Here is a 20,016-nt window from a genome sequence, read left to right as displayed (position 1 = left end):
TTCCAAAACTAGCATGATTTTGAAAGTAGCATTCCCTCAGTGCTCGGTCTACATCCACCCCCTCCCCTCTGTGCTCCCTCTAAAGCCACGCCCCCTCACTTACATGCACGAGCGCCGTTGTTCCAGAAGTGGACCTCAGCTCATCTCTTACATTGTGTAGAAACTACGTCATCTCATGTCTCATTCAGCAGTAAATAAACTCACAGTATAAACTCCGTCATCGGTGACGCACTTTGAGTGTGAGCTAGAGTACACAAGAGGTAGAGAACGAGCAGGGAGACAGGGAGGTATCTGATTGGTTCATCAGATTGGTACCTCGTGGCAGACATTGGTCGAAGTTTTTACAGACTTACAACTGATACAGATGACAGATTTTCTTTGTTCCTTTTTCAGAGAACATGAGTTATTAATTTCTGTCAGGACCTAAAGACAATTTCAGCCAGAATCAGAAAAAGTGGATCTGGAGGGAATTACCAACCCAGTCTTTGAGTGATCAAATTCTTCCTCAGGGGAACGTAGCATGAGCATAAGCTTAGCGTACTGAGCTTTGGGTAGTGAGTGGAATTATGAGATCACGGATACAAGCAGCTGAAATAAGGTTCCTCCAAAGGTGGACTTGGCTCAGCCTGAGAGATAACCGGAGGGAGCTCAGAGTAGTGACGCTGCTCCTTTGCATGTAGAGAAGCCAGTTGATGAAGTCGCCTGCCTTAGGTCTTCAGGAAAGCCCAACTGAGAAGAGGCAGAAGGTCTTCTTTCTGATCATGGGTTTAGGAACGCCTCGGGATATCCCAGGAGGAGCAAGGAAATGTTGCTGGGAAGAGGAACGTCTTGGGCAACTTGCTTAGTCTGCTCAGACCCAGCCCCGGACAAGATAAAGAAAATGGATGGATGGCAATTCATAGCAATTCATCCAAAGGTTGGATAAATATTTACGACTACAAACATCAACCAGAACCAGATTTGTCAGCCAGGGGTCATGAATGTGTCCAATAAAGCTCACAGAGAGAGACAGGTTATTAGTCTGATATTTACATGAACAAATCTCCAAAAGACTCCAACAGCACGAACACAGCCCAGAGGTTAAAGGTCAGGGACTGAATTAGCTGAGGTGACACCTAGCAGACAGCTAGCAGCTCCCACCTGTCACTCAAAGAGGCCACGCCCCCTCATTATACATCATTTTAAGCCTAAATGTAGTTTTAACAGGTGAGTTACACACAAAAGATTAATTTGCATCTACAGGAACTGTAGAGTTAGGTGGTTATTCTGTGGGTCTGTATCGACTTGCAACCTATTTTTTTATTTCATATTTTCATTCTAATAATCGTTACTCCCAAAATATTGAATATAGCAACTTAAACCAATCCACCACTCCCCAGAGGACGTGATTCGTTTCTCCCTCGCTGTCATGAAGCACACATTGAAATGTCTTTTAATCACAGTGCTCTTCCAGTGGAAGGTGTGGGTGTGACGTCGTCCGACTGAAGCTGAACCAGTAGCACCGGGTCATGATGTCCTCTGCTTATGAACTTAAGAGCATTAGGCGTCTTAAACCTCCCAGTATCCACCAGAGCTGTCTCCAGTCATTAATCAGGGGTGGATGGTAAGGACAACACTTACTTTTACATCCTCTCTCACTTTCACTCTTAAGTGCAAAAATACCTCTCGACAATTTGCACTCTCTACTCGCGCTCCAAAAAAATCACAGCACTGTCAAGATTTATACGTTTTTATTGCAGAATACGAGCTTGGATCGACTCTATCATCAGACAGTATATACATACAGAAATATATACAAGCGTTTAGAAAGAAACAGACTGAAACAGCCCGACACAGCCGCAGCAGACGCCTGGTTCTGCTCAAGGTTTCTGCCTAATAAAACGATGTTGCTAAATGTTTCTGTGTGCTGCGCTCGTGGTGGATGAATGTTATAAAGAGGACATGCACTTTTTGTTAAGTGTCTCCAGATAATGTTTGATATAAATTGGTGGTTAACAAATAAAGATTGACTCATTGATTTAAAAACAGATCAGTACAGAAGCCCAAAGCGGACATGCTTCCACACATTTAATTTTAAAACAACTTAAAAAACAATTTTTTTTAAGTTGTTTTCTCGTGATCTCATGAATTAACTCATTATCACAGGAAAATCAGCACTGTTACTCCGAGAGAACAACATGAATAAGGCCGAGTTGATTATTTCAGCCAGAAATTTAAACTTTTTGTTGCATTTCAGTTATTCTGTTAAACAACAATAAGGTTTTTTTTAATAGTTTTTGGGGGGCTACAGTGGATAGAGTCAGAAATCAGAGAGCGAGAGAGAGAGAGAGAGAGAGAGAGAGAGGGGAATTACATGCAGGAAAGGAGTCACAGGTCGGACTTGAACCCACAGGCTTACAACTTGGGTTAAAGTTGTGTTAGCCGTTTTTGTCTGTTTACACCTCACTGCTCTGTAGAAGGAAGAGTCACACCGCCAACTACTGGCTTGGCATGTCCACTTCAGCGTTTTAAGTCCTTCTGCGGATTCTGTGTGGGCAACAGATGTTATCCAAGATTTGTCTGAACGCGTAACATTTTTGAAAACTAAAAACCATTACAGTTTCAGTGGATTCTTGTGTAAATGTTGCCTAAGCCGAGATCTCGAGGACAAAAAAGGAAATTATTCTCAAACTAATGTTTGAGGATGGGTGTCCGCTCAAGGTGTCCGTAGTTTAGTGAAGTGTACAGTTTGAATTGATTTAGAAAGAGGCCTGTACTGTGCATTATTGCCATGTAAATTCAACTATAAGACTTATAAACATCATTAATGACAGGGTGCCATGATGAAAGTCCAGACCGAGTATTCTAATTGGACAAGGGGCGGTCCATCAGTGTTTATATGAAGCATTGTAATTAGATGTAGCATTTTGCTGAGCATTAAAGCTAACTGTCTCACAACCAAGATTAGTATTTCACTGGTCGCACAATAAGTCCAAGTGTCCACCTAGTATTTTTCTTCTGAGCACCAGCATCTTTTTCAGTTGTTTTCAATGAGTAGAGAGTGTTTCAGCAGCAGGCGGCCGCCTGGACAAAAAGTGCAGCGCTCAGCGTTTTTTTTCTGTCAGAGCGCTCCGCCTTTTTTTCGCGCGGCTGCTCCAAGTGCTCAAGTTTAAAATCTTTCAACCTTTCAGAAAGGCGCTGATAACACCACCGGCAATCTTTTCCAAATGTATGATATTCCAGGTATTTTTGCCAGCTATGGATAGTGCCTACCCAAATCCTCTTCGCTCCATGTCTGCTGGAGTAAAAATGATCTCAAATATAAAACATACAGTAACAAGCAACGAAGCAATGTTTGTCATACAATGTTTGACATACAGAGGCCGTTGTCAACAGACTGTTGTCTTAGAGACAGGAGGGACGTGCAGCGCTTTTCTTCTTAGCACACAAATAAGCACACTTCTTCAACGCTTCGTGCAGGCACACAAAGCCTGCGCTTTTCCACCTCGTAAAAACGCTAGGTGGACACGGGACCTAAATAGCGACATACAGATACATGTACATGATACAAAAATAAATGTTTACGTGTGTTCAAGTCAAGTTGAAGTCAAGTCAAGTGATAGGCTAGTAGTAGTTGTGTTGTGAAGCAAAATTGAATGATAAAATAAACACAAATAATAAACAGTTGTTGATCATCACTGTTTACTTCTATAATCAGCTCACAGAACTTTTATATCAAAGTAATATCACGCCGCAGAGCCTCCAGTGTGATATTTCTTATTAGCAGCAAAAGTAACAGAGTTAACATGAAGTGTCTATAATCTCAAGGCTTTCTGTACACACATTGTTTTGCCATAGACTGTATATTAAGATGGACAGAGAAACAGCCGCCTGGGAGTGAAGCCAAAAGATTTAGAGCTCCCCCTGCTGACTGGCTGCTAAATAGGTCATAAACCCTGTCTCCTCCATGTTAACAGATGGAACATAAGTCGAACTTAAAAGTTAAACTACTCGTCAAATAAATTATCATATGTCATGATGGTTAGTTCTTATGATGCGGGTTATGTCCTAATTTTCATTTTTCTGAGTAGTGACAGGGGTATTTTGGCTTCACTATTGTACGACAGGAGGAGATGGAGACGCACTGTCCATATTGATATACGGTCAGTAGGTTTGGCTAACAGCAGTTCTCTTAATGAGATAATGAGTTCCTTGAAACAGAGTTAATATATATCACATGTGCATCTTACAGGATGTGTTTGCACGTCGTCACAGATTTTATGAATATATATTTTCCTCTTCTTTTTTACTGTTTTATCAGTAAATGTTCATTTGGTGGAGGCGATCACCGGTCCAGCCAGCAAACAGACGGGTAGCGCTCACCCAGCGTCTTACGCAGCTGAGCGCTCTGTGTCCTGTCCCTGGTTTCCACCACACACTCCACCTGTGCGCACACACACACACACACACACACACACACACACACACACACACAAACACACACGCACACAACAGTAAGTCTTGCAACACCTATCACTGATGACTTTGAAAGTCCAGTGTATTTGTCAGTACAGGCCATAGTGCACAAAGGCAAATATGCAAAACCAGAGAAATTCTGCTCCATCCAAAGCAAGAAAAACTGAACAAGAAGTCGTGCTCAGGGTGGCTAAGAAGCTAAACACTGTTATAATTTATAACAACTGTATTCCTGGTTGCAGCCATGTAAATGTAGATAAATATGACAAATGATTATCATTTCATCGATAAAAAGATAGAAGTGTTGAAGTCATCGGGCAGTGAAAATCTTGAGGGACATCAGAGCACATTTTACATTAATGGTAATGTTGCCTCGCCAGATGTACTGTTAACAAGCTAACAGATTTTTACGGAGCCTTAAAGGAGACATGGGCAGGACATATTCCTTTTGTCGTTATGTTTTGATGTTTTGTGTAAAGAACTCTGAATCTCCTTGTGATGAATTGTGATAAATAAATAAACTTGCCTTGGTGAGCAAACGAAAAGAAGACAAAAGCATGAGGTACAAAAAGGAGAGATTAGTTTCCTACCTTTGCTTTGAACAGGTCTGTCTTATCACCTTGTCTCCGATGGCAGACATCCAACAGCCTAGGAGGAAGAGGACGGAGTAAAGTATTAAAGGGGCATAAAAAATAGAACGGATTGGAGCGTAAACAGAGCAGAGGTCTTTAAATGGACGGCAGCTGACTGTACCTGACGTCCTCTCTGGACAGGAAGTCGAGCAGCTTAGCCATGTCTCCTGGCCATTCTCCCAGCTGCACAGAGAACTTGCTAACCCGATCGTCCAGCACCAGAGCCCGGTCCACACACTGCCGGACCAGCTCCAGGTCCATGTTAGCACTGGTCACCACTACAGCAACCCTACAGCACACACACACAAATACACACAGGCAGGGAGTCTTGATTCATCTGAGGCCAAACGGATTAACTCTACTGGCTTACATCACTCACAGTCAGGACTATTTTTAAAGGTTGTTTATTTGTCAATTTATTTGTTTTTTATTCATTTATTTTTATAATGGACATGTACCAATATCAACCATAAACGCTGACATGTAATGAAATGTCCCGGAGTGAGCTTAAAGCTACATGATGTCTTTCTTTGGCTCTTGGAGAAACAGGTAGAGGACTTTTTAGTTACTGTTAAAGACAATAATTGATTGAATAATTAATTGATAGATTGGTTGATTGATTGACTGATAAACCTAATTAAAGTACATTAATTACATTCTCAGGTTACATGCTTGTTCTGCTTTGACCTCAAATAAACCTGGGATGTAGCTTCCTTTGAATAGACAGTAAACTTTTTTTTTTCTTTTTTTTGTTTAACAACAAGAAGGGAATGTACTGTTGAAACACATCACATGTTTGACTGACTGTGTCCACAAACAGTGTTTATTGAGCTGGAAGCGCCAACAACTTTAATTTCAGAGCTCCCTCACTTGCACGTACTGTTGCTAGGTTACGATGGCTGTCCTGTGGCACTTCAGCTTCCCTCTGTAGTAACCATTTAGTTTGTAAGATAAATATTTTCTTTTTATCCAAGATCATTTTAGTTTTGTTTTTTTTCTAACCCGCAATTCACACATACTACGTCAGCGCCACGGTTTTGCTCCGTCGGACGGCTCGCGCCCATTCACACTGGATCCGTTTCTGGGACGTCAGCGCAGCGGAGCACACCCATGACACATCACAGGAGAACTACAAGATCCCGCGGGAATAAAGAGAAAAACATGCAAACAACATGTTGCTTTGTCTTTCTGAGGATGCATTGTTGTTAATTCGGTTCCTGTTTTGACGTCATGTTGATAAAGTGATGAAAAATACGATCGCGAGTCCGTATATTGTGTTTTATTTTGAAATTGACCGGATGCTCTGTGTGTTTCCTTGTCTGACTTCCTGTCCGGGCTGTCATATTCTGTCCAGCTTGATGCGAACTTGCAGCGTACTCCGGCGAAAATAGACTCGCTGCGTATTTGAAACGGAGCAGAGCGCAGTGCTGTCGGTGGCTCGCGCCGGAGACGGACCGCAACGCGCCCTGTGTGAACACAATGATCGACTAGAGTGGAAGCTAAGTACAACGTAGTGCGCAGCGCTGACGGACCGCGACGCGCACGGAGTATGTGTGAATTGGGCTTAAGTCTGGTTGAGATAAACAGTACCAGGAAAAAAAAGTTACTATCTCTTCCGCCATTGTTGTTGACAAAGTTGTTATCATAAGCCCCGCTCCTTCTACATTTTGATTTGGGGGGTAACGTAGAAGTGACAGTGACCAGCATACCACTGTTCTAAATTTAACTATTTCAATATAAAGTGCTGTGAACGCAGCAGAAACAAATCAGCTGTCTGCAAGGGCACAGAGGATGCTGTATTGAATTTGTTAAGAAAATAGGCATTGCTAGCACAGAAAATGGCCGAGTAGTGTTAGGGTGGCTATACACGACACAATTTTGGGCCCAATTGCAGCATGTCAATCCCCGCTTTCTCTCTCCCCAATTTCTGACTCTATCCACTGAACTGTCTCTAAATAGGCAAAAAAAGCAGTAAAGAATAAAAATGATGACTCACTTTTTGCCTCTTAGTTCTGGTAGTTGTCCAGCCAAGATGGCCGCCAGTCCCATGGCTCCCTCTGTGTCCACTGTGGAGCGTTCGAACTCCTGAAACCGCAACATGGCCACCAGAGAGTCCTCCTCACTGTGAGGGAAGTAATGATACAGGAGATTGCACAACATATTCCTTTTTAAAATCGAGATTCCTCTGACTAGATCTAAAATGAATGGTACAAAATCATCAATGTCCTTATTAATTCACTTAAAACGGATCAGCCAGTATTTCAGTAGTATAATGGTGACCTATAATCTGAATTTGGAGATGGACATGTGGAGTTGCAGTACCTGACAGAAATGACTCTATCCACGAGTTTCTTTGCCAGCTGGAAGGTGTTTTCACCGAGCGAACGCTCCATGAGATCTGACAACAGAAATGTAGAACTTGTGTTACTTCACTTTCCGCTGCTGAGAAACTAAAAAGCTACATGAGCTGCTACCAGAAGAATATGTTTAAAATGGTTAATTTTACTCTGGGTACACATCTCAGGACCTGAACCTACTAAAACATTACCTCCGTAGAGTTTCCTGTTGGGGTTGCTGTGAATGTCTTTGACTGGACTGTCAGTTTTCAGAGACTGAAGCAGCAAAGGGAAACTTTCAGGCTCGATTCCCTGTCAAAGAAAGTCCATTTAGTTAAGGTTGTTTTCACATGACAGGGTTTCATATTTAATTAAACTAGACAACATGATTTGCTATTTAAAAATTGTTTAAAGTAACAATAGATCTTATTCTAGAGATCTTCTTAAAGTGGAAACAGACCACTAAGCTTGTTTTTTTGTTTTTTTTACATGGGGACACCAGAGTGAGGATCTGAACAAAAATAACGCCAAGTTGTTCCTCCTGATCTCAGCAGCAGGTACAACATGTTGAGCCTGGTTGCCAAGAGCAGGCAGAAGTTGCTCATAAGTCTGCTCAAAGCCTATTTTAAGGATTTCTGTTTGGAAGAGTTAAGCTGAAGAAAATGTTCTTCATTCCAACCCTTCAGTGCAGCTAGGCAAATACCTATGGAAGAGAAATTACACCATTTAAGAGACATGTACATCAGGGTGTCATCTGCATAGGGATTTCCCACAGGGAAAATAAAAACAGAAAATCACATTGGCCCTCATATGGAGCCCTGTTGCACACCATAAATAGAAAAATTGCCGAACCAGCAAACAGTAATCAAACGTCTGATTATTTACTTACTATGACAAGGATTTTAGAGTTGAGGTGTTTGATGGCTGCAGCTGTACCGGCCAGTAGACCGTACTGCCCAGCTGCAGGAACAATCACTGCATCCAGTTTAGGAACTTGCTCGTAGATCTCCATGCCAACTGTACCCAGACCTGCCAGGTACGCTGCACTCTCATCTCTGGACAAAAAAAAAAATAGAAGAAAAAGAAAGAAAGAGTATGTCAGATAAAGTGTTCCTCGATAAACGGACCACTAAAACCTGTTTCTCATCTTTGTTCCTTGAGAAGTTCTGCACTGTACCCAACCAAAAAAGCGGAGCAAACAGTTGACTGCATTGTCGCTTGCTTGCATTGTTTGAACACGACATTTGAAATGAATCTTGCCTCCACATTTGACAGCAAAATAGAAGTTGTTTCTTGGTTCCTTACATCCCCCTGGAGATGCACCACATTTTTTGGTTTATTCAACCTCCTATCTTAGGAACCCTGGATAAACTTTCCTGCGACTTCCAGCTTCCCATGGAAGATCAGTCTGCGACCAGTAAGCTTAAGCTCAAGGCCAGCAAGGTTTAGCTTGACTGGGAACAAGTTCTTCTCTGAATGAAACCAACTCCTGGAGTTGAATTTCAGTAGTTGAGTGCTTAGTCATGTTTCTCTGGGGAGTTTTTTTTCTCTAGAATGTTATCTAGACTTAATTCAGCGGGATAAAATAATTGTATTTACTTGTATAGAAGTTAATTAAATTAACTTGCTATTACTTTTCAGGCCAATACCACAATTTTCGAGCAAGGCACCCGAAGCCAAAACATAACACACCAATCTTCACATAAACCATACATTCACTATTTAATGTTTGTTAAGTTCAAAACTGAAAATTTAGAAATGGTTCTATGCAAGTTTTATTTCTAAGTGCAAGAAATTTGAAATGATGTTTGAAATGTTACAAATAACCTCTTACTCCACACCAAGAGATCTTTTCATTTTTACACTTTATTTTTTGTACTTTGACTAATGCGACTGAAATGGAAGAACATCTTTCATTCTGATAAGTTTGATGTTTTTAATGACTCACATTGTTCAGTGATTGGTGGTTTCACTGCATGTTGTAAATCATGTGTGTGGCTGCCATTTAGACTTAGACTAGACTTACATAGACTCAGATGTGATCTTAGTGCATTAAACAGGCGCTTAAATGCGAGTTTTTGTTTTTTAAAGTAGTTTGGATCCTACAGATCTGATGCAAGGCCAGCAGAGGAGTCTCAAGGCTGGCATGTTTTAATGACACCTTCATACAAATTTCTCCCTCAGTGACTATGGGAAACCATATTCTCTTCATTGGCATAGCATGTTTGCTCTGAATGCTCTGAACACAATTAGATACTGAAGCTGCTGAGGCACCTTGCAAGGAGATGAAGTTTTGCCAAAAAACAAACGGCAGGTATAAGTATTAAATATAAGTGAATACAGAGACAAAGAGAGTTAAGTTTAAAATTTGTATCAGTATAGCTTTTTAGTGCAGAAGTACACAAACTTATGAATTTTTTTTGACCCTGTGTGAAATGTCAAAGTATAAAGTGGGACTGACTCTTCCAGGTACATGTATCCGTTCTCTGAAGCCAGGTGGCGGGCGTGTTTCTGGGAGTCGTGTCCCGTGCTGCCGTAGGAGATGACCATGGCCCCGTAGTCTCTGTAGATCCTGAGGCGTGGCGAGGAGCAGCATGACGGCATGATGACGAACACCGGGATCTTCAGCTCCACGGCGTGATGAGCCACGGCCATCGAGAAGTTACAGTCAGTGGCCACGATCACTCCTTTCCTCTGCTGCTCCTTGAGGGACACAAACACATGATAACATGACGCACATCATTAGAGGTTAAGCTTTGAGAGCCATGCACGATTTTATGTCTTACAAGGACTTAACTTTGTGTAGCCTAGGTTGATTATTTTACAGGTTTCTAAGTCTCACAAGTTTAGCCCTTCATCTTGATTCAAAGCAACAATATGTAGGACTTTGGTATGGTGAGCTTTGGCGCCCACCAAAGGTCTCTCTGTGAAACTGCACTGACATAAGACACTCATAGTGCTGTTACGCCTCCTCCTCTTTGACAACGTGCATTTGTTAACAAGCAGAGGTCGGAGAAGCCAGATTTTGAGCAAATACGACTCTGCTATCAGCTGCAGCTCGTTGTTTTCGAGCTGTTAGCATGTGGAGTGTTGGTATGTGTATTGAACTGTAACCATGACGTCTATATGCTGTGTTTAAATGGCTCCATTGGAGAAAGTAATTTATAACTGAAGTGCAAAATCCTGCAGTTTGTCATAAAGCTTAAAACCCGCCTCAGCTCCGGCTCTCAGTCAGTCGTTAGGTTGACTGAAAGTAATTTTTCCAGCATAGCGACTACTGCTGATGAGCCTCCTACAGTAATGGATGGCTGACGTCACTCAGCCTTCGTCCATTAATATTTACAGTCTATGTTCCAAACTTAAGATAACTTTGAGATTGACAAGAGACAAATTATGGGCATAAAATTGATTGATTGATTTATTTACTTGTCTGCAAACATCCTTTAAAACTTCAATTTAAAGGTCATAAAGTTACATATTGTTGCTTTAAGAGCATGTGAACTTCCAGCCAGGCACCAGTTAACACTGTGATAAAACGCTCTGTATCGTCAAGACTTGGCATTAAAACCATCATAATCATCATCAAAGTGAGAAACTCAAAAATGTGAAGATAATCCCTTTGTGCTGCTGACGATGACTGATGTTCACCGTAGTTCTTAGGGTTGACAAGAAACCAGACTTTTAAACTTTGATACTGGTAAAAAAAAAATCAAACATTATAGATACCTGTTTCAATACCACAGCAACAAAAATAGAAGTCCTGCTGGGTAATTTCTAAGAGTGCTCTCTCTTACACGTGCGGCAGCTTTCTGTGAAAAATCTGACTGTAGAAGTTTTTTAAAGCTTTGGATGCTACCAAACATTAAAAGAATGCAGATCACATTGTTTAAAACACCTGGTATTAAAAACGTTGATGTCTTATAATCGTCTGATAGAAATCAAACTCACTTTGGTCACAGGTACACACTCAGGGAAACATTCCCGAGTTGCTTCCATTAAAGCAGAGACTATTTTTGTCCCTTCAGGTCATTGCTCAGGTCAGCTAACACATGTGACAGCAGCTGTGACCTGTCAGCGAGTGATCCCCTCCCTTTCTCTCACCTGTGTGAGGGAGCAGAGCAGGTACAGGACTCCTCTTTCCTTCACTGAGCCCGTGTAGTGCAGGTGCTCCTTCTTCAGGTAGATCTCCATCCCGTACTGTTTGGACAGCCTGGAGTACTGCACAAAAAATACATAAAAACATGAAAATGAAGAAAAGATACAAGCAGCGTTTCAACTCTGTGTTTGAGAGGATGTACGGAAGCCTATTAGGGCCAGTCATAAGGGAAAAACTGAGATTTTATATTTTAATTAAGCAACTTGAGATTAAAGAATAAATGTCACAAATATTCCTCCTCTGATTATTTTTTCTGGCTTAAAGCTAACACTTGTTCTGGAAGTTAGACTCCAAACTCAACATGTTTATCATGTTTATTTCATGTTTATTTTTATCTTAACAACTGAGCTGCATGTTCAGCACTTTGACTTTATGCTCAAAGAAGGACTTGACTCTTGACGTCTCTCTCCTTTTCTTCTTTTCTTATTCTCTATTCTATACGAAATGCAAAAAAAGTTTCCTTTACTTGATAATTGTTTTCTTATGGAGTTAGTTTTATCTCGAAAATCAAGGACAAAGACCTTTTTCTTGACAAAAGACGAGGCAATGGAGAGCTAAAAATATATCATTGGAAATGCAAACTCTGACAACTCTGACAACACTGGCCACCGTGCGTGAAATCTGTCTGTCAAAAAACAAGCAGGTGAGAGGAGAGGTGTGTGTGCTGCAGGAGGAGCGTGGGTGTGTGGGGCTGAAGAAGAGAGATGACGAGCCGACGCCATAACAAGCGTTAACCAGTATGGGTAAGATGAGATCTTCCATCCACCTATTATCTATTCCGCTTCTCCCGTTCAGCATTATAGTGGGGCTGGAGCTGATAACAGCTGTCATTGAGCGAGAGGCGGGGTTACACCCTGGACTGTTCACCAGCCAATCACAGGACTGATATATAGAGACAGACAACCAGACACACTCACATTCACAACTACAGACAATTTAGAGTCAGCAGTTAACCTAACGAGCATGTCTTTGGACTGTGGGAGGAAGTTGTAGTACCTGAAGAGAACCCACACATGCACAGGGAGAACATGCAGACTCCACACAGAGAAGATTCTGACAGACGGGAATTCAAACCAGGAAATAATTATAGACAAAAAACACGCTCAACTCACTTTCAACAAAAACAACTGGGTGCTGAATCCCAAAAAAATGTTTGAATAAGAAAAACAAAAAAGGACACCAAATTTTATATTTTAACTGCCACACGAATGTTTCGAGCCTCGGCTCTTCCTCTACTGGGATGGAGCAAAGCTCATCTTGGACAAAGTATAAATTGATCACACCTTTGGATGTTGAAAAAATGGCCTGTTCACACGCTGAGGAAGAGCCGAGATTCAAACCAGGAACCTGCTCGCTATGAGGCTAACCACCGCATCACCGTGCAGCCCATTGCATTTAGCAATATTAAAAGTTGACGTTATTTCGAGTCGAGGTAACAACTGTCTCACAATGTCAGTACAAAGACCCAGAGCAGCCAAGCAGCTATCATGGCAGAGTCTGAAGTTGAACTGGAAATACCCTGAGAACAAGCCTGAGACACTTTTAAACCGTTTGTGTGACAGCTACTGTAGTGGATTCACGGATCACAGTTGATCCGTATCATCATGGTGCTATAAAAACCGAAAGCCTTCTTTGGAAAACCCTTTTTAGCTGATGTGGCTTAGTATTTATTCTTGACTGCAGAACCAAACTATGGCAGCATCTTGATCGTCATATTTTAACGCACAGGGCTGCTGTTAAAACTGGTGACAAGTTGCTGTCAGAATGTTTAATGAAATAAACATTAATTTACGTTATTAAGAATTTTTTCTTTACATTTTTCAGAAACCATTTTCGATAAAGTGCACCTCTTAAAGTGATGAGGATATCACTTGTTATTTTTAAAGGTCAACAATCACTTTCTTCCCGACCCCATCATCCCAGTTAGCTCATGCTAAGCTAATTTACCGTGCAGGGTGTCTTCTGTATCTCCGTCTGGATCCTGAAGGCGGCGGCGCTGATGTCCTCAAAGCGCAGGAACTGAGGAGCCGGTCTGGTGACGATCCTGAACTCGCTGAGACGTCTGGTTTTCGGAGGATCCATGAGAACGATCTCAGGAGTCTCTGTCACTTTGTCGTCATGGACTTTCACGTCCCCGTTCAGGAGGTCTTCCTCACCGAAGTCCTTCAGCCGCTCCGGTTCGATGAGGGTGGGTCTGCGGCCCGCCGTGCCATTTGTGACGGGGCCGGATTTAAAAGAACATCCAGGCTGAGCGGAACCCAAACACAACTCGTCTCTGAGGAACAACAAAATACACAGATGTTCACTTTAATGTCTTAATCTCGTGGATTAGATTAGGGAGGAATTAATTCAGGATTTAAAAGGGATTCCAGGTATTTTTAAACAAGGCCCTATTATTTTACATTACTGGGTCCAGTTAACTAATCGCTCTGATGGTTTCGGAGTTGCTCTTGTTGATCTATTCAGCGTGACACAGGCTGTCATAGCTGCAGTAGAAAACTTTAGGCCAATCTTTCCAATCAAAGTGCGACTGACTCAGATTGTAATGAGTACATTTAAGAGAGGGTCCCGACAGAGAAAGACCTTTTTGTGAGCCAGAAACATGTGTGACAACACTCTCGTCAAAGACTCCAACACAACAACAGGAGTTGTGGGGCGTCAGATAGCCTAGCGGTCATGTAGTGCGCCCCATGCATGGAGACCATTGTCCTCATTTTAGCCTCTGTGGGTTGGAGTCTGTCATCCCCCACTCTCACCTCCTAACATGTCCTGTATCTGTTCAGCTGTCCTATCTAATAAAGGCAAAAATGCTGAAATAAATACTAAAAGAAGAAGACAGGATTGGTGAAGGATTGGTGAAGGATTAATCGATAATAGATTAATGGTGGGACCGAGAATGATCAGCGTTGACAATAATCAATAATATTAACCGTACAGAGATGGAAGGGGGCCAGAAGTCAAGTCGTGCCCAGGCCCCGGTAAATGCTTTGTCCAGCCCTGGTTTCCGGGTTTTTAATTTATATCTGAATTAAACTGAAATGAAACAGACCTCAGGCCTGACACCAAGGTACCTTCGCCCCACCCTCTAAGTCTAAGATGAATGCATTCACCTTTCATGTCCGCCCAGCTTCCACTAACCGTGACAGATCACATCTCGGTGACAGTTTATGATTCATTGGGTCATTCGAGTCAGTCGTCTTTTTGAGACACAGAAACGATTAAAGCGGTAATGTAGAGCCGGAGGAGTGACAGTTTGATTTATAACCGTTCAGTTCAGGAGCACTGAATTAAACAGACTGTACAATTCTTTTAAAGCGCTCTACAGTTCTTCTATATTTCAGATCTTAAATAACGCAACAGAAGACATACTCATTCAGATCCACAGAGCATTGGGATGGACAGATTTCTGTCTTCTGACTCACACTAAACCATACATGTATTTTTAGCCAATCAGAGTGTATCACATCATCTACAGCAGTGAGTCGAGAGTCTGTAGGGGCCCTTGGCAAAACATTAATTAGGGGGCCTTCCAACCAGAATTCATCACCATCATGTCTGCCAGTGTACCAACGCTTGCTCCTCTTGCTCCTCTTGCTCCTCTTGCTCCTCTTATTCCCTGCTTCTTTTTTATCTCCTAAGCTGTTTTCATATCTGCACTCCGGATAATATCTAGATAACTTCGGGAGGACTGCTCTAAATATTTTCCTTACCTCGTTGTTCACATATGCTCCTCACAGCAGGAGACTATCCCTGTCGGACAGGAGGGGGGGCGGGGGGTTTCCTGAGGTAAGAAATGACTTAAAAAAAAGCGGCATCAAAGTAGCGGACGGAGCAACAGAGTCCGCTATAATGACAACTTTTGCCTCTATACCAATGCTATGTGCAGGAATGACAACATCAACAAAAGAGTGGAGAACAACATACTGGAGAACAGAAAACGTAATGCAGCCGTTTAATAACGTACACACTCCCCCCTCCTATTGGCTCGAGGTGAATTCTCAGGAGAATATCCTGCTGCGTTCTCACATCAGCTCACTCGGACTTACTGGGAGTCTGGCAGGAGAAACTCCCGGTGAAATCTGACTGAAAAAATTGGCTGTTTGTGTTCACACATACAACTCCTCCTGGAAATATCAGGAGTTTTTTGCAAGTGTGAAAGCACTGTAAATTAATTGCTTTTTTCAGACTGTAAGTGGATGCTACACTGTTGTTTACTTCCTCATTCCAAGAACAGAAACCAGCAAAATAACGGACCGACTGGCAGTCATACTACAGACTTCTGTTGAACTTAGTATGCAGTACATTCAGCATACTACATTGGATAGTAGTAAGTAGTAAGCGGTTTTAAACAGCCATACTGTATTGACTTATCCAGCTTGCAAGTAAGCCTGTTTGATATTTCCTCTCCCAGCAGATGTTTCTCCAAAACCTTTAAACATGGATCAGCATCAATGGAGCCTTCTCCAATGTGCAGGTGCGTCTCCATGCCATCATGGATCCTGGCTTTTGAACTGAGCGCTGATAACAAGCCGGATGATCCCTCTCCTATTTAGGACACAGCGTCTATAGCCGCTTTTTCTGAGAATGTGATTACTCCGTGTTATCCGTGTTTCCTCTGTATTGTTTCTTTGTTCATCGTCCTGCACGTCCAGCAGCCGCTGCAGCTTTTTAATCTGCTTTGTAATTAATTAGATAAATATGACTTGATTTAAACCTTTAAATGCTCTTTTTTTAGGTGAATTCTGTCCATCGAAATTTGCCCTTAAATTATTAATTAAGACATACAGTACTTGTTTCCTTTATTCGATTAATAGTGAATTATGAGCAACTAAAAAAGATATTTCCAGGTTGTGTGTATTGAGGTTAGCTCAGGTTAGACTTGATTGTGAGCGTTTTCCTACTGAAGTAGTAAATCTGGAGATCCTTAACACTGTATAAATGTGATAATTAGATTAAAGTCTTTGGGGATTAACTCTGTCACTTAGCTGTCAAAGCAGATCACAAAGGGTTAATGATGAAGTTTCACACTTTGAAAAAGGCAGACGCTCTTCTCCAACCTGTTGTCAACAACACAACTCAAGCAGAGTGATCGTTTTCCAGCCGAGACAATCCTATGAATTTATCTGCAGCTAACGGTCCAGAGAGCGCCGTGCAAGAAGAGTGAAAAAAACATCAGTGAAAGAAAAACTTTAATGAGATTGTAGTTTGATTTAAAATATCCTCTGACCACCAGGGGGAGCTGTTCTCCAAAACAACAATCTGAATGTGCCAAAAGTCTGCAGAGAACATCACACTCTATTTATATCGCAACGATCTGCTGTAAACAATATTGTCACCTTTCACCTCATACCAGGGGTCCTTCAATGCCCTCTGCCCCACATTCAGACACACAGTGAACTCCTCACACCGCACACGTCTGCACCTGTGATGAAGTTGAGTGCAAACACAACACGAGAGAGGGGATGGAGCAACAACGCAGACAGTCTGAAGGCTCAGAAAGCCTCCTGAAAAATCTCATATGTTCAAAACTGTTCAAAGTGAGATCAGAGCAGAAAGTAAGGAGGACGTCAGAGCCAGCAGGCCGTCATCGTTTCACCCTCTCGGCTCCTTCATGTTCTTCTAAGTACTGAAGGTCCTGACTGGTTAATTCCTGACTGGTACAGTTTTCATCTGTGTGAGGAAATAGCACCTAAAGCTCGACATGACCCTGTATGTCCATGATGCATTGTTGCAGGTGCAATCTTTGCATCACTCTGGCCAATTGACTTGCAAACCATGACCTCTAGAACTTACATCTGCATATCAACAGAACGTTTTTTTAATAATTTTGTGGTCAAAATAAATTCACAGCCTGCTTTTCATACACAGACAACATTTCTTATAGTAACACTTCCTGGGTTCATGTCCAAACTCTGCTCTGAGGTTAACATCAGTATACACACACACTCTTGTTGATGTCAGAAACTTTTCTCTTCAGTTTGATTTTCTAAAAGGTCCACTGTCCTTGTGCGTTTAAATATGATCTTAAAACTGTAAAAAGCATCAGTTATTAGGAATTTGTGTCATCATCATGTATTTTAATTTGTTGCCCTGCACCTACTGTACTAGTGAAGTGCAAACATAACCACCCTGAAACTTTTTGTTGTCCTATACAGAATCAGCTCTTTATCGGTGGAAAATTACTGATTAAAGTCGCAGTGAATTTGCTCAATTCTATTTAAATGCATGCTATTTAAATACATTTCTGTCATCAAAACAATAGAAAGCCTCATTCAGAGGGCCACATGTTCACTGCTCCTATTGCACATTTTATGGTCTTTGTCTGGTTGGTTGTAAAAAAAAAGGTAGCAAGCAGATATAGCACCACTGCTTTTAAGACACATGTATCCAAGATTTGTTGAAATCGCAGAAGAAGAACTTGCAACCCCACAAACATTTGCCAGTATGGCTGTAAAATAATCTAGAAAACACATATCTCTTGGAGTTACCTGGAAACGAAGAGGAGAACAAGGTAGAGGACAAAACGAAGGAACAAGTCTACCAGGGCTTCAAAGGTTGGGAGCTGCTCTCCTCTAAGAGGGGCAGGAGGTGAGGAGGAGGAGGAAGGTTCGAGCAGAACGATCTGGAGAGAGTCTGTTGATTTGGAGAGTGCAGCAGCCAAACTTAGGTTTGGATGACGGGTAGATGATTGTGTTAATTTCTTTATGTGATTAGAGTGAGGAGAAGGAGGAGGAGGTGACTGGAGATTTGAGGGTGAGTCTTTTTGGTGAGGAGAAGAAAAGGAGGTCCTCGGGGAAAGAGGCACAGAGGGTGTGGAGGAAGGATCTGCGTTGGAGCACTTAGCAGGAGGTAAATCTGTATCTACAGGGCTGAGCAGGTGAGGGGAAAGGTCTGAAGGAACCAGGGGGGTAGAAGTTGTAGTTTCCCACCTCTGCCAGAAGGGGTCATTCTCCTCGCTGCCTTTGAGCGCAGGTCTGGGTGCATACAGACGCTCGAGTCGCTCGCTCAGGTAGCTGGAGTAGAATAACTGCGCAGCAAAGTTCATCCTGCTCGATGTGTGTCCTCCTGCAGTCCGTCTCTGGATCTGGATCCCTCTCCTCTCTGGCTGTGATGTGTCCCAGGGATAAAAGGGACACTGAGTGGATATGCTCCCACCGTGTTACCTCCCCTACCGTCCTTCCTCTCTCTCTCCACAGCCAAAGGCTATTTAAGAAGAGATTACCCAGAGGCACATGCACGGTGGCTCTGCAGCGTCTCTCTCCGCTGGCCTGGCCCCTCCCACAGCTCTATTTCTGGGCCCAGACCGGGATTACTTCCCCTTTCTATGACGTAGCTATAATCAGATGTCTAAGGAGATAGCTGCAGACTTAGGGTTTATCTAGGGAGCAGTGATCTGGAGGCTCAACAGCACAGAGGAGACGACTGAGGGTGGAGGATCAGGAATGAAACAGAGTGGGGTGATGGGTACCAAAAGGGGTGAAGATGAAAGGTCTATTAAGTTTAGTATAAACACAAGGAGAAAGGATCCAAAGGCAGACTATAGCTGTTTTCACATATACAGTACATCCCTGAACATTTCTAGAAAATTTCAGGCAGACTGCCCTTGAAATCTTCCAGAGCTTGTTGGTTGTTCACACATGCACCTCGCGGGGAAGACTTTCCCTGTCGGACGGGAGGGGGTGATCTCAGGGTAAAGCAACAGCGTCTGACTAAGGGCCAACCTCTGGTGTTGAAAAATGAAGACAATGTAGACAAAAAACTGCAGTTCCTCAACTGTCCACTTGAGGCTGCCTGCAGAATGGGGCGTCTGCAAAAATGCAGTAATAAACATGTTTACAGCCTGGTTCACAAAATGAAATATGTCAGATTAGCTCATGTCTTTATAGACTCACATTAAACTGGGTCTGAACTTATCTGTTTTGATTGAATGAAGGATAAAAGTTATTGATAATAAGGGGCGTAGCTGACCTGACTGATGGGCAGGTGCATTGCAGCGTTTTGTCAGGAGGCTTAAGGCCCACATTGGCTCCAGCTCTCAGCCTATTGTTAGATACAACAGATAGTCTGAGATGGGCTTCAAGCACCTCCTTTAGTAACTAATGGGTGCTTCTTCCATGTTTATTTACAATCTATGAGTCTGACACGAGAATGCCTTTATATCAATGCTATGTGCAGATCCATGCATTCTCAGTATCAACAAAATAAGTTTCACTACTTGCACAGAGATAGCGCACATCAGTCTTTGATTGTTTACTGAATGCAGGATATAAACATCACCAACCCCTCCCTCTCACTCCTGAAGCTGTGTTCTCACATCAGCTTAGTCCGGCTTCATGTGGAAAATGTATCAGGGGCTCGGCAGGACAGATATTGGGTATAGTGGGAGTAAAAAATGCGGCTGTTCACATTCACACACTCAGCTCACCATGAACATTTT

At 42.4% G+C, this 20,016-nt stretch overlaps 1 protein-coding gene across 2 annotated transcripts; it reads right to left on the bottom strand.

Moving 5' to 3' along the window:
• Positions 1–1,713: 1,713 nt before the first annotated feature.
• LOC109989533 (L-threonine ammonia-lyase) lies at positions 1,714–18,778 on the bottom strand. Of its 2 annotated transcripts, none has more exons than XM_065959758.1 (11): positions 18,509–18,778; positions 13,527–13,854; positions 11,525–11,641; positions 9,885–10,120; positions 8,313–8,478; positions 7,636–7,735; positions 7,410–7,485; positions 7,084–7,209; positions 5,209–5,376; positions 5,046–5,103; positions 1,714–4,423 (listed from the first exon to the last, which is right to left on the bottom strand). In XM_065959758.1, the coding sequence occupies exons 1-11, from the start codon at positions 18,622–18,624 to the stop codon at positions 4,325–4,327; spliced, it is 1,590 nt and encodes a 529-aa protein (XP_065815830.1). In that variant the 5' UTR covers positions 18,625–18,778; the 3' UTR covers positions 1,714–4,324. The 2 variants fall into 2 exon arrangements, with proteins under 2 accessions (XP_065815830.1, XP_020496969.2); XM_020641313.3 differs by having other exon boundaries at positions 9,885–10,126; positions 18,509–18,777.
• Between the last annotated feature and the right edge of the window lie 1,238 nt (positions 18,779–20,016).

Source organism: Labrus bergylta, chromosome 10 (assembly GCF_963930695.1).
Source record: "Labrus bergylta chromosome 10, fLabBer1.1, whole genome shotgun sequence".
Lineage (NCBI taxonomy): Eukaryota > Metazoa > Chordata > Actinopteri > Labriformes > Labridae > Labrus > Labrus bergylta.
Note: the sequence above shows the minus strand (reverse complement) of the source record. Positions and strands in the feature narration are given on the sequence as shown.